Source organism: Mastigoproctus giganteus, chromosome 3, assembly GCF_048544385.1.
Source record: "Mastigoproctus giganteus isolate SK-2022 chromosome 3, ASM4854438v1, whole genome shotgun sequence".
Classification (NCBI taxonomy): Eukaryota; Metazoa; Arthropoda; class Arachnida; order Uropygi; family Thelyphonidae; genus Mastigoproctus; species Mastigoproctus giganteus.
In genome coordinates, this window is record NC_143577.1 from 8,725,575 (window position 1) to 8,741,486 (window position 15,912).

The window sequence follows — 15,912 nt, forward strand, 5'->3', positions numbered from 1 at the left end:
TTTGAGGTGATCTGATAGAGATGATCAATGCTGATGGGATTCTTCCTCTTGCTCAGAATAGTCACCTGAGAGGGCATAAATTCAAATTGAGGAAGGATAGATGTGCAGAAATTTGCCTTTAGCCAGCGGGTGGTTGGTAGGTGGAACAGACTTCCATCCCTTGTTGTGGAAGTTGATAGCCTAAATAAGTTTAAGGCTCAGCTGGACAGGTATTTCAAACGAACAGAGGGGTGAAGTGGTTATTTTTATTTATTTATGTCACTTTTTTTTTTTTTTTTTTTTTTGGCTGATGCTGCATAAGCTTGCTTTCTTGCATCAAATGCCTCTACTAATGCTAATAAGTTTCGTTCTGTTCATTTTTATGTTCATTGTTTTTTTCTCATTATTAAGTGCAGTTTTTTGGAGTTCATGAGTGTTTTTACTATATTGTTGATTTAGGTTTGGTTACGAAAAAAGGAAAAGGTTTATTTTTTGTTATATTTCGTGACTTAACCTTAAATGTTAGGTTAGAAATATAATATGAAAAGAAAGATTATATATATAGTGAATAGCTATTGACGTTATGATATGTGTGTATCCGTACGAGTCTCTTTAAAAATAAAAGTACAGTAATTAAAGATTAATATTTTGTTAATAAACAATTCATGCACGCTAGTCCACCCATGATTCTAAAAAAAAAAAAAAAGCTTAGGTTACCCCCTCCGTTACGGGAGGGATTCAAGTGTTTGTGCATCCCATGGAAAAAAGGTAAGGTGTAACCTGACCTTTTCTCACCATTAGGGCATATTATTGAGCAAGAAAATAAAGTCAAAAAAATTTATTTTTTTATGAATGTGATTCTAAAGAAAAAAGGTTAGGTTACCTTCAGGAGGGGTTCAAGCTCCCAATATATATATACACACACACACATTATAGAAAGTGTTCATCAGGGCAAGTTACCATTAGTGCTACTAAAATTATGTTATCGTGTGTTGTCTTCATGCACCAATCAGCACATCATTTGCCATGCCTACCTGTCAATCAATATATCCCTCTCAACTTTGCTCCAGACCGATAACATTTACTGCCTGTTTACCGAGCGAGCAGCACTAGAGTGCCGTATTAGGAAACTAATTTTCCGCGTAAGTTATCCGATGTTTCTCGTTGTTCTTGTGTTAGCTTTCTTTACCTTCGCCAATCCAATTTTTGCTTTTGCAGAAATTTCTATAAAGCAAATACTTCCAAAAGCATCTGCAGCATGAAAAATCTTCCAAAAAAAAAAAGTGCTAATGGTAGATGACTTTCATCAACCGGTGAAATACCACCACTTTGCTTATTGGAGGCTTGAAGTAATGAAACTCATGTTTAGTCTCTAGAGCAAAGTTTCCGGCATCTCCCCCCCCACACACACACTTCTCCTTCAACCCATGCACGGTACTAAGTACTGTAGGTTTTGATACCTTTCGTGTTTGGGGTTTTCATAAAAAAAAAAAAATATATATATATACGTGTGTGTATATATATATATATAAAAATTTTTTTTTATATATACAGGATTGCAAGCATAGTTCCCTTAGTTTTTAATTTTTTTTTCTCAGTTTGCAAAATGAATGTTACTTTGCATGCACAGCTTACACTGTTGCACATGTGGTTGCCATACAAAAATAATCAAAATCAATAAATATAATTACATGATTTTTACACGAGCTGGAAAATAAAAACAATTTAATAATTATTATTACTACAGTAAATGGATTTTACAAATATAAAATCCACTTTTGCAAAAATTTAATTTTTTTTTTTTTTTTTTTATGAAAACCTCAAACACAAGAGGTATTAGAACCTATAGACTTAGTACCATCCCTGGGTTGGAGGTTGAGAAGATGAAAGAAGATATTTGTTGACATTAGACTTGAACTTCTGTAGACTAATTTTCAGGAAATATGTATGAAGGAAGGCTGTTCCAGAAAACAGAATTTGAGGAAGATAAAAGTTGGTTCTGTGAGTTTAAAGTTGGACAGTAAATGGATGTTGGCTGGTGATGGCACGTGAACTGTCTTGAAAGAGAGCGGGAATTATAGAAGCCGATTCAGTGCCCATGGAAGTATCTGTAGAAAAGGCATGCAGCACAAAGAGTATGTCTATGAGACGGCAAATGGAGAGACTCTTAAAGAGGAGTTATTAATTAACCTAACTGCCCTCTTCTGAATGTAATCTAGAAGCCTAGAGAGGTTTTGGGAGCACTGTCCCAGATGTGGGAACAATATTCCACGGCGGTAGGGCAGATTCGATTTGTATAGAGTGAACAGCTGTTTGGAAGAAAAGTAATGCCGACAGCAAAAGAGAAAACCAAGTTTTTTAGATGCAGAGGAAGCAATATTTGTAATGTGCTTGTGTCAAGAGAAATTAGAAGTCAGGGTAATCCCCAAAAGGGAAATATCATTTTGCCTAGAAATCGGAATGTCAACAAAGATAAGCATGGGAGCAGAAGAATCCTTTTTGCAAGATATAAGACAAGACTGAGTTTTAGAAGGACTGAAATCAACTAAGTTGTCTTTGCCCCACTGGAGAATTATCTGAAGATCGGTCTTTAAGGAATTGGTAGGGGATATTCAAGAAGTTGAAGCTGATTGAGCAGGGCAAGTGGAATGGCATTAGCAAAGGCACATGATGCAAGAAAGCAAGCTTATATAGCATCAACCAAAAAAAAAAAAAAAACACCCTTATTTCACCCATCCACTCGCTCCAAATGTTTGTCAAGTTCTGCCTTGAATCCATTTAAGCTATCAACTCTATGACAGATTTTGTTCCGGCAATCAACCACCCACTGGCTAAAGGCAAACTTCCGCACATCTATCCTACAACCATCTTTCCTCAATTTGAATTATGCCCTCTCAGGTGATTATTCTGAGCAAGAGGAAGAATCCCACCAGCATTGAGCGTGCTGAAACCATTCAAGGCTTTATACACCTCAATCAGATCACCTTGCAGTTGCCTAGTCTCCAGACACTGTAATTTGCAAGACTTAAGCCTTTCTTTGTAAGAGGAACCCTTTGTTCCATTCACTAATCTTGTTGCCCTTCTCTGTACTCATTCCAACAGCTCTACATCCTTCTTAAAATGAGGCATCCAGACCTGTATACATGCAACGTGCTACCATCAGCAAAACTATGGAAGAAGGTCATTAATATACAAGAGGAAAAGAGTGGGAGAAAGAACTGAACCTTGGGGGACACCAGCATTAGTGGAGAAGTTAGAAGACATCTCATTTCTTAATCATTTCACTTGGTTAAAGCAAGATAGTTTTAACAAATTTTATAAACATTTTAATTTTATATAAAATTTTATTTTATAGTGTGAATAATCAGAAAATAATCCTTATATGCCTCCCATATATCTCCTAAGACTGATTTCTTATCAGTGAGGGTTAGGAAGTACATTTTCTCTGAGAAATAATTTGAATTGTTTATGCTGTGGTTGTTCCAAGTTTTTTCTGCATATATAGTTCCAACAGATATAAAGCATAATTTTTATTGTGCAGGACAGAGTGTATGAGACAATTTGGTGCATGACATTTTGCTGTATATGTAACAATTTGGTGAAAAACAGTGGTATGACAATTCAGTGTATCAATGAAAAATTCACTAACCATTTATTACACATGTTAAAAGTTTGCATTTTTAGTTTTTCTTTACCATACACTATTCTCACAGAATAGTGTATGGTAAAGAATAGTGTATGGTTTCTTTACCATACACTATTCTCACATTGTTCTCACCAAATTGTCATGCAACAATCTGTACTTCACCAAATTGACACAGACCCCCTTCATGGCCCTGGCAGACTGGGACCCAGCTATGCAGCCATGTTTGGCTGCATTACAGAACACAGTGTACACAAAACATTTAGTGCATGGCACTTCCAAAAACACTGCATGGCCATACAGCTTAAAGGGAACCCTGAGGTTAAGCAATACCCATAACCAAAAGAAAAACCTCTAAGAATCTTCAATACTAAAGGTGAAGTGTAATGGGAGTACATGGTCTGTGAACTGTTCAATAAGCAAAGTTGCTGTGTCCCTTGTAGTAGGAATTCTTGGAATTTAGCAGGGCTATTCATAATGAATGCAAAGGAACTCTCAACAACAGTGAGTGACCATGAGGTAGGTTCAGCCTCATGGCCACCAAAATCACTGTACTTGACTTCTGTGGACTTTTTCCTACAGAAAGGTGTAGCATACACCAGAGGTGTCAAACGCGTGGCCCACAACACTCCTGAGCAAGGCCTGAATCAGATTAAAATTTAATTGGGAAATATTTGAAATTATTTCCCAATGGGCAAGATTAACAAGTGAGCATTTATCATCCATATTGAAAACTGTATTGTCACAAAAGCTGATACCTCATATTGATAAAATAGTTTCTTGCAAAAGATGCCAAGTTTTTAGCAAACAATATTAAATTAATTTTGAATCTTTTTTGTTGTGATATCTTCTGTAGTGATTTTGAATCTATTTGATATTAAAACATAAAATTATATTTCTTTTTATCTATAGTTCCTATCTGATTTGTATGTGTTATGTGTTAAGAAATAAATATTGAAAACCAATGCATTTTCAAGTGAAGTCAATAAGCGGCCAACACTGATCATCATATAAGGTCTAGTGGCCCCATTTCTATTTGAGTTTGACACCTATGTGGTACACCACTCACTGCATGCATGAGGTCTCTTAAATGGAACTGCCATGATACTGCTAAATGAGTCTAAGCCCATATTGCTGCAGACATTTTAAGTCTGTTCCATCCCATCGGTTATGCATACCTTTCATTTCCTGTTTTTTCATAAAAGGGTTATAATTTTATAAAATAAGGAAATAGTTATTACTATTTTAAGATATAAAATAATAAAAATTATTTAAATCACAGCATTCTTAAATATTAAATTTTTTTTTTTTAAAAAGTAAAAAATTACATATGTAATGCAGTTCATTAAGAAAATGAGAAATATCAGTGTACTCCAAGCAGAATTCAAAAAACCCCAAACGTTTTTCCAGAAATTCAAAAGAAAGTTTGGCACCTGTCTGTGCCACCACTACCAGTGCAGACTTAATTACTATTTTAATAAATGTTATTACTAGAGTAATATTGTTGCAATAAAAGTTAGTTACTCTGTGTGGACCACATGTTATTCTGCTGTTATAATAACATGCAGTTAACATTCAGACAAGCTGCCACACATAATGCGTTTGCCCTTTAAATGTGCCATAAACTCCATGGGCTGATATGTCCTGTTTTTTTTTTGCACTAAGAATATGCACAACTGTGAACAATCTTAGAACAAAAACAAAGAGAGAAAACAAAACCTGAGTAAAACGTGCCAATAAGAGATTGTCTGAAGTTTTATTGCAGGAGTAGCAATTGTATTTCTACTAAATTGCTTACTTATGGAATTGGTGCTGCTAAAGTGCAAGATACCAACAGGAGTCCTTTTCCCTATGTATATACCTTATAGCATGATGGGTTTCCAATATTTCTCCCCCTTGGGTAGGAACTCTTACTACCAACATCCCTCTAGTTGTAATAGGGTTTTAGGAGCATCAGCACCTAAGGCCATATTGTTCCATGTCTACTTTCTGTAAACCGTGTGTGTTCTGTTGATTATCTGTTTTCTGGACGAAAAACCTGAGTTTCCAGCAGAAAAAACCATGCTACCCCCATCTGAGACTGACTAACTCAGCCACATTGTGAAAAGGGCCAGTTAAAATCCCTCACGTCATTGACAGGACTCGAACTCAGGTCTCTTTCCACCCAGTGTGAGGAGGGCATTCCTCTCGGCTGCATGTCTACATAGTGATGCAGTGGTTTTGTAAATGCTACGCACAAAATTTTTTGAGCACACACTAAACAAGGGTGTAGTGTGTGTGCACGTGTTCAAAACATTTAGTGCATTCTGGAATGCAGCTGAACGTTGTTCCAGTCTGCCAGGAACTTCTTATGAAGGCATATTTCTATTACCACAATACAAAATTATGCCTTATATTTGTTAGGAACTATAAAGTAAAATTTGGAAAAACCACAACAGAAACAATTTACTTTTTAGGGAAAATATACCTCCTAATCCTCACTGATAAGAGATTGCATTGTCTGTCAGTAAAGGATCAATGGGAGGGGTATAAGGATTATATTTTTTGAATGTTTTGCTCTGTAGTTTATAAGACTTTCAAGAATGATTTCCATAAAACTAATTTTATATTTATAAATCTACTTAATCTAAAGTTAACTATATTATTAAATTGCTTATTTTCCCAATTAAAGTGTAAAAATTATGCATAATTATTGCTTATAATCATTTTTATATGGTAACCAACCACACATGCATTGAGGGAAAAAATTAGAACCATGCTTAACACCCTAAAAAATACATATTATCTATATTATATTTATTCATTTATTATTTTTGTTTTGTAATAGAAAACATTGAAATTTTTTGTATTGAGGTTGACATGGAAAGTCAGAAACAAAAATTTAGTAACTTGCTTTGTGAAATTATTGTATAAATAGTTTATTCCAGAGTCATTAAATTCTTTATTACAATCTCAACACTTTATGTAAATATTTTGTAATAATTTAAAAAAAAAAAAAAACAATTTTACACTTGAGTAAAATATACACTGGGAAGCAGAATTTTACAAAGAGAAAATGTACATCTTAAGTATGGAAGAGCTTGTAATTAAGTTGGTCTTTGGATTCTTTTTAACTGTTATAAAAATAATCTTCATGTTAAAAAGAAATTTTTGTGGCTTGTTACCTAAGGATAAATAAATGGCATTTTGATGAAGTAGGCCTTTCGTCTCCGCCGCCTAACAATAAACAAAAGGTAAAGAAAAACTAACAGTAATCCAGAAAGGATGTATAGTGAGATGCATAAACTCACATCTGTCCCGGTAAAATATTGAAAGCTCCACCTCTGTAATTCCTTGGCACTGGCACTACTGGTCACAAGAAATTGAGAAAAGGGAGCTTCATTTACAGGATTTCTAATTTCTATGGGATTAACAAGACTCCTATAAACCCTTGGATAAGTGGCTGGGTCATTTGCACCAGCAATATTTGCTTTGCTGTAAAATTTCATTAAAAATGCTAGTACACTATCATAATTCCATGAGTGCTCAGCAATATCATAGTGACATGAGTAGCAAAGCTTCTGTGGTGGAAACTGCACTTTAGGATAGGTAGAATCTTCTGTAATATCACCAGCTAATCTTTTATTAACTTTATTATGAGCCTTCCACAGCCATAAAACTGTGTCATTTGGATAATTAAGTTCAGTTGAGAGTGAGGATGCCATCTGTCCAAAATGTCGAACACAGTCTTCACAGGTAAAAAAATGCTTAACATATCCACTAATAGACTTCAAAGCATTATGTGGGTTATGAGTGGCACCTGCAAAAAATAAAAAAAAAAAAACAATCAGGAAAATCTCATAAAATAAGACAAAAAAAAATTGTGTACTTACCAGATAATGACAGATAAGAAATTAGATTATATTAATGTGAGAATGAATACTGTATATAATTTGATAAAATATGTACAGTCTGTCCTCGTATAGCACGATAGTTGCGTTCCTAGAAATCCTCGTGCAATGCAAAATCGTGCAATATAAACAACAGGCCCTATGGGAAAAGTAGAGTTAGGTGCCGACCACCCAAGATTGAACACACATTTGGAACCAAAACATTACCAAACACAATAAATAATCGGGTAATTTTAATCGTTATAAAATACTACGTATTTTATAACGATTAAAATACGTAATAAAAATAATATTATATTATAATAAAGTATTTTTAGTATTTTTTAATACTAAAAAAGTATTTTTTACGAATAAAATACGTATTTTATTCGTAAAAAATTTATTATATTAAATAAAATAGTCGTAATAAAATACTTACGTATTTTATAATACGTAAGTACTGTATAAATTATAATACGTAAATCGTAATAAAACATTGCTAATGCTTTTGCTTCTATCGTAAGTAAACTTGCTTTTTGTTTGATTTTCTATCCAAAGAGATGACAGCCGTTCCATCTCTTCCAATTCTTTGTGTCTTAATCTAATGGATTTTAATTACACTTTGAGTTGTTCCCGCTATGAAAGTTGTTTTTATTTTCTCTGCATTCTTTGTAATTCTCGGCGTTGCCTCATTTAGGTCTGTAGCACGTGCAATATCACACGGTCTTTCATTTCGCTCAAAGCGTTTCACAATTTCATATTTTTTCTCTATCGACAGAAGCGGACTGGCCATAATCCTTACAGGGGAAACCACAGTGGGCCGGAGGCCGGTGTGATTTTGGCCATAAACCGTAGTATGAGGCCACTATAAATTTTCCCGGGTAAGAAATTTTGATCCAGTCCGCCTCTGTTTATCGATATTGCTTTTTTTTTTTTTCTCTCTGAATCTGCAGTGTCTTAGCCAGGACGCTTCCTTTTCACACCTTTTAAGTATTTTACTATTTTTTTAGGGAATAAAGCACAATTACAAAACGAGGAGGCACGCTTGATACACATAAACAAAGCTGCGCGCGTGTAGCAACTGAATAAATAACACCGTAAAGGCCGAGATACACTATTAATTAACACTTCGCATTTTACTAAAGCACATTTTTGGAGGTTACTACCATAAAACAATAAAAACAATTTCCAGTTGCGTTTCTGCTAGTGGAACCTGTTATAAACTGGTAGTAAACTCCATCTAATTGCATTTGCGATTATATCGATAGCTGAAATTGTGTTGGTTTTTACGTTATTATGGTGAAATGTGTTTCCCCTTCACTGATATAAAACACAAATACATTTTCAGAATCTTCTTCATTCCTATCGTGTTGCGTTCAGTTGGGGTGATTCCGCGTTCGACTGCCATTTCTTGTAAACACAAAGACGAATCGTGTATAAGCGAATTCGGTTCGTGTTATATAAGATAACGTTCCCCTATTTATAAATCGTGTATGATCGAATTCGTGTAATGCAAACACGTGTTATACGAGGACCGACTGTAATTTTTTTTAATAGTGACCTCAAAACAAAGTCCTAAATCTATAGCACTTTAGTACCATGCATGTGTTGGTCAAATGTTAACACTTTTGTTGCTGGCTTTTTTGATGACCTTCTTTACCTAGGATTGAGTTAATCTGGATTGGAGAGGTCCGAGACACTGAGCTTTCTCCTCACTATGATTGAATTAGTGGAATGGGGGAAACCCCTGGTGCTGTTAGACCCCAAACACTTTATGAATGAATTAGTCAGGCTCTGGCAAAGGTTGCTCGACAAAAATATCAAGTTTTTCTTCTATCAAATTGGAAGAAAAAACTTCTAAACATGTGGTGTTTTCCTTCCAAGTGGATTAAAAACCTGATACTGCATATTTACATAATGAAGCAGCGAACATGTTAAGAGGATAGAAAATACTTGTTGGTACTGAATTTCAATAAGATGCAATTTTCAGAAATACACATAAAGGAAAGTTTTTCTCAAATAATAGCAGTAGAAGGAATCAGGAAAAGAGTCCAGTGAGCATGGAACTGGACCGTAAATGGATGTTGTCTAATTAGTGCATTGGCTCAGACTAGTTCAAAAGAAAAAGAGTGAAATTATAGATGCTAATTCAGATCATCACTGCCCGTGGAAATACCTGTAGAAAAAAGAATACACAGCACAAATTGAACATATGGAGGTTTGTTCAAAGAGGATTGCTAATGACATAGTAACAACATGACAACAAGATTGGGTGACTTAATGCTGTTCAAAATAGTGTCTTTCTAAGGTGAGGCATTCAGCCCAACAATTTTCCCACTCTTGGAAGCTTGTTTCAAAGTTAGCTATACAGAAAGCAGATTTCAATATCCAAACTGAGCCACCAAATTACTTTTTATTGTCTATACATTATCAAATCAACATCTTTCCAAGGGTTTTTTGTTTACTCTAAGAAGTGAAAAAGTCATGTGGAGCCATAAAAAAGGTAGTAGCACATTATTGTGATGAAACAATTAGTCTCTTCCTTCAAACCCACATCACAAAAGCACCTCAGAATTTCAATGTAACTGTTCAACATAACTGTTTGTACCTCTGGAGCATATTTATGGTGGATGAAACCCTCACAATCAAAAAAAAAAAAAAAAATGTTAGCAATACGGGTGTGTGTGTGTTTGCAGAAACCTATCATGTTCAAAGTTTTCATTAAAAGAGAATGTCATGATCTGATGGAGACACAAGTTTCTTTAGTGATTTCATGAACTAATCTTCAGTAATTTCATACCAAAGCTTGCACTTGAAACAATTTCATAATTTGCTGAAGATGATGAGGAGTTATTCTGATCATGGATATTTTGACAGATTCTTGACCCTGTTTGAAACAACAGTGCAAGTCAAAAACCTGTGTCTGACCAATTGCAAACCCCATATGTCAGGGTTTCCCAAAGTGTGGTCCGCAGCCCAGTACCAGTATGCAAAAAGAAAATACCGGTCCACGAACAACTTATTTGAAATATACCTACATAAAACTATAAGAAAATTTCCTTGTTTCCTTTCCTAAAATATGTCAGTTTTATGTAAACTTTTGATAATAAACAAAGAAATGAATTACCTATCTTTTATTTATATTTACTGATGTTAATGAATATATAGTGGTCTCAGACAGTTTTTAATTTCTGTACAGTGGGATCAACTGACGATGTTACCAACAGTAAATTCTAAGTGGGAAGCATTCAAGGAATTAATCGTGGATGCTACTAAAAGTTTCGTACCTATTAAGAAATACTGTTCAAGGTTTAGGCCTAAATGGTTATCTAATGAACTAATGAGACTCGTAACAGAGAAGAAAAATGCATGGGATGCATATAAATTTTCAAGCGACTCAGAAGCCTATGGCAGATATAAGTTAGTCTGTAATCAGGTCACAAAGGAGGTCAGGCAGGCGAAGGCAGATTACGAGAAATCTTTGGCAAAAGATGCTAAGAAAAACAGCAAGGATTTCTTTACTTATATAAACTCTAAAGGAAGGGGATGAATCTGATTGGTACACTTGACATCGATGGTTCGAGTGTTGATGATCCTGCTCAGATAGCAAACAAACTGAATGAGTATTTTGTATCTACATTCACACATGAGGAGTTATTAAGGTTTGAAAATGGCAGAAGGTTATCAAATTGTAGCAGGGTGCTTAATGATTTTGTAATAACTGAAAGCAAAGTGGAGGAGAAATTGTTGAAGTTAAACACAAGAAAAGCACCTGGGGTGGATGGGATCTATCCAGTTATATTAAAGGAGGCGGCAAAGCAACTGAGCAAACCTTTAGCCATAATTATGAGAGCATCCTTGGACTCAGGGGAGGTTCCCACGGACTGGAGATGTGCAAATGTATCCCCAATTCACAAAGGGGGATCGAAGGGTGACACGAGTAATTACAGACCAGTTAGTTTAACTTCTGTTCCGGGTAAAATAATGGAGTCACTGGTTAAAGATGCATAGCAGGATCATCCAGCCAAGACTGCAGCAATAATTCAGACACAGCATGGGTTTGTTAAGGGAAAGTCTTGTCTGACAAATCTGATAGGATATTATGATGTGGTTAGAAAGGAACTGGATGTAAAAAATAATTTTGATGTCGTATATTTGGATTTCAGGAAAGCTTTTGACACTGTTGCGCATGGAAAACTATTGTACAAATTGGAGCAGAATGGTATTAAGGGTAAGTCGCTACAATGGATAAAAGGATGGTTAAGTAGGAGAAGACAGAGGGTGGTAATCAATGGGTGCTGCTCTTCGTGGACTAATGTTATTAGTGGAGTCCCACAGGGTTCGGTGTTAGGTCCACTGTTGTTTTGTATATTTATCAATAATATTGATGATATTGAAATATTACAATACCCGCTTAATTGCTCATTTCTGCCATTAATTTGTTCCAATCTTTGAACTGATTCAAACTGCTACTTCCACAAAACTCAGTGGAAGCAATCAATTACTTTTTGTCTGAATGCAAATTTCCAATTTAAATTTATGTTCCCTTTGTGTATGTGTGATTCATCTGAGAAAGAGTAAAGATGGCATCAGAATTTAGTTTTCTTAACCTCTTTAAAGCCTATGACACTTCAATTAGGTCACCAGAGATGCCTAGTTTCCAGAAATTGAATTTTGCTTTCTTGGTAAGAATACCTTTTTGTGTCCCAACTAACTTTTTTGCTCTTCTCTAAACCATTTCCAACAGCTCTATGTCCTTCCTAAAAATGAAGTTGACAAACCTGTATGCAGTATTGCAGATGTTTCTTAACCATTGCCTTATGCAATGAGATAATCCCCTGAGTCATGCTGGTAAAATTCCTGTATATCACTGACAAAACCCCATGGGTTGTTCAAGCAATCCATTTTCACTGCTCAAAGAATTCATGTTGGACTGTACTAATTATCTCTAGGTATTTTTCCTTATCAACTACCTTGAGTTTGGTGCTAGCCAAATGGTTATTCTGGGATTGCTTACTGCCCTATTGCAGTACTTGCATTTATCAATATTAAACCTCACTTGCCACTTTTAACCATAAATAACAGTAGTCTCCTCTACTAGATAAGCGTTATTTGTTTGAAGTAGTGCAATACCTGGTATCTCATTGTGAAGGTAGCCACAATATGAGATATAATCAAATGATGCCATTACACTACTTATGTAGCTAAATTTATGGGTAAACCATGGTGTATTTACATCAATATTATACAGTTAATCTCAACCCATAACATATTATGCCTTGTGCATTTAGTCTTCCAAAATAAATTCTTAATATAAAAATCCAAATTCTTTTTCTTTCTTTAGAAATTTTATTTGTCCGTCTGTTAAGCAATATCTCCATTATGGCAGTACTATAAATGTTTATAGTACTGCCTTAATGAAGGCATTACTACTATAACTGCTCTGATTTTTCCTTGTGCTGTTCATGCTATGAGGAAAAATGCAGAAGATAAGTTTCCTTAACAGCCGGAAAGCATGATATTATAAATATACTAGATGACTGCCCTTATATTCAAATTTATTAAAAATTTGGTGCTTGACTACTTCACATTATTTATGGAATTTTAAATGGTTTCTTGAGTCCTTGAAGTAGAAATAACAAGAACAACAAAAAAAGAAAGGAAAAAAAACATCTATTTTCTGCCAAAAAAGGCAAGCCCAATATAATAAATAATACTGCATTGTTGTCATGTTTCTGATAACTTTTGGTATCAATTATCAAGACAAAGTTCAGCAGGTAACAGATTTCCTCCAAGTTATCTTGGAGGAGACTGTTACCACAGTATAGTACCTTACAGCAATCCTCAGTTTGTTGTAAGACAGGATTTGGTCTTTCTTTTCTTTCTTCATTGCTATTTCAAAGTTCCTGAAAACAAAAACTACAAAAAAAAAATTACATTATTAATATTATGTTCCTGGTGGTAAATACATTCCTATTTGAAAATCTGAAATAATGGGCACTGCAACCTGTATGGAGCATAATATGCCTTTAATTTCTTAAAGAATTACAGATTATTCTCATCTGTAATTGAAAATAATCTGTAATTCTCTAAGAAATTAAAAGATTACACTCCACATAGGTTGAAGTGCTCATTATTTCACCATTTTCCAGTTCCTGATATACCTGCACACCAAGCCACTAAAAGAATATTTATGTTCCTATTTACCTCCTAGTTTTCTGCTGTCTTCATACAGCTGGAATGCCTGCACAGTTAAAGTATGGAAAAGTAACCACAGAGAGCAAGGATATCCTCTTAGGTTTGGAACACTGCTACGACAGACAATCCATTCTCTCATTGGTGGCAGATGTGCTTCCTCCATCTAAAAATTAAAAATACATTCAAAATACATATATTTAAATTGTCAAAATGTAAGAGCAATGAAGCTCAGTTTTTCCTACTTTAAGTACTCATGTTCCAACGCTCACATAAAACTAATCCGATTAATGTAATATAAAATCTTCACGTATTAAAATCTATTAAAGCCACAAACATATCCCTATTGAAGGATTTTTTTTTTTTTTTTTTTTAATTTTATTAAATAATCATGGTGTTACTCTTTAAACTCGCTTTTCTCATACGTCCATAACTCCCGTCCTGTTTTTCCCAAACAACGGAACTCTTTCATCTTTATCGACAGATCTCCTGCTGACCATACCTTTGAACTTCTCCATACAGACGCCCTCTCCAAAATTCATGAAGTGCCGCATCCTCAAGTTGTAATAGAAGGATTAAACTATTGTCGAGAACTTAATTTTAACCTACTTCTGCACCATACTATTGTTCACCATATTCCTCAAATGCCCTACTTCCATGCCTACTCCCACTAATCGAAATATTACCGTAATGATTTTCTTTATTTCTGAATTGCTTTACTTCCACCAACCATTCTTTCTAAGAGAAGTGTAAGACTGTCTTACAAGTGATTAAACGCTGATGCATCTCAGAACTAACTATTACACACTAAGAGTACTTACAAGTAGGAAGCAACCAAGGCCAACAGCGGCACCACATATAAAAACCAAGCAGGAACGCCAATCTCGAATATTTCCATTGTGGAGATTGACACCAACTCTGTGCCTGAGGAAATTTATCGAAATGCCAACAGCGACATTCATTCAACTCACCTTCAGCAAGTCCACCTCCTAAGCCTAGGCTTACCTACTGAAGGATTGTTGAATTATATGATATTATATAAAACACTAAACTTGTCTTCAATTCACAGTCTGCCAGCTGCCACCAAGGAAGAGCCAGGTGCAGCCGATGTACATCAATCACCTTACCCCTAAACTAAACCCATTAGCATTGATACACCAGAAAGAGAAGACAATTGTCAAACTGTTAAAACTATATTAAATTAAAACCATATTAAAATATTCTGTAAAAGCTGTATTAAAATAAAATATATTTAAAAAAAGGCAAAAATAGATAAAATCATATCTTCATTGAAAACTGCAATAAATTAAATTATAAAATTATATTTTTTCATATTTAATAAAAATGCAGCTCCCGATGATGCCCACATCATCGGGAGCTGCTGTTATAATAAAGAAAGAATGGGAAAACAAAATATTAGACTACTCTTGGATATCACCCAGAATATTGAAATTAAGACTAAAAATTCTATCTTATACAATAATAATCACTGGCATCTTACGCACCAGCAGAAGACAACATTGATGAAACCATAGAATTTTATGACGAATTACAAGAGATCATACACTAAACTAACAAAAATGAATACCTCATACTAGCAGGAGATTTTAATGCAAGAGTTGGTGCTCAATCAATAGATAAATGTATAGGATCAGAAGGGGAGCCTGTGGTCATCAATAATGGAAGATGCTTGATAGACTTCTGCATTTTTAATAAACTTAAAATTACAAATACTTTTTTCAGACACAAGAATATCCATAAATTCACATGGGAAGAAAGAAACACAAAGTCTATAATAGATTATATTATCATTAATGAAAATTTAAATGACAAAATTAGAGATGCTAGAGCATTCAGAGGCAGAGAAATTGAGTGATCACTACCCAGTAGAAAGCACTTTCAAAATAAAAAGAAATTATCTTAATAAAAAGAAGAAAATACCAACGAAAACTACTAAGAAATTAAAAATACATTTGTTGGAAGATGAAAGCACTAAATTCCTGTATGAAAGTCGATTGAAAGATAAACTCAAATGAGACGAAAGTGATGATGTTGAAGAAATCTGGTCAAACATGAAAAAATCAATTCTGGGAGCTGCTGAAGAAAATCTTGGATATAATAAACCTATAAAAAATAAAAACTGGCTAAGAACATGGAATGAAGAATTGAAACAAACAATCGGTGAGAAAAAATAAAAGACCTATAAACTGTTCCTACAAACTAAAG

At 34.5% G+C, this 15,912-nt stretch overlaps 1 protein-coding gene across 1 annotated transcript in view; it reads right to left on the reverse strand.

The window, feature by feature from the left end:
* Positions 1-6,721: 6,721 nt before the first annotated feature.
* The window catches only part of LOC150087649 (sulfhydryl oxidase 1-like), a 92,933-nt gene continuing 83,742 nt past the window's right edge, over positions 6,722-15,912 (reverse strand). Inside the window, exons 9-10 of the mRNA XM_090369846.1 lie at positions 13,699-13,852; positions 6,722-7,421 (exon numbers count right to left, since the gene is read on the reverse strand). Coding sequence (XP_090225972.1) covers positions 6,787-7,421; positions 13,699-13,852 — 789 coding nt within the window. The 3' untranslated portion in view covers positions 6,722-6,786. The remainder of the gene's footprint in view (positions 7,422-13,698; positions 13,853-15,912) is intronic.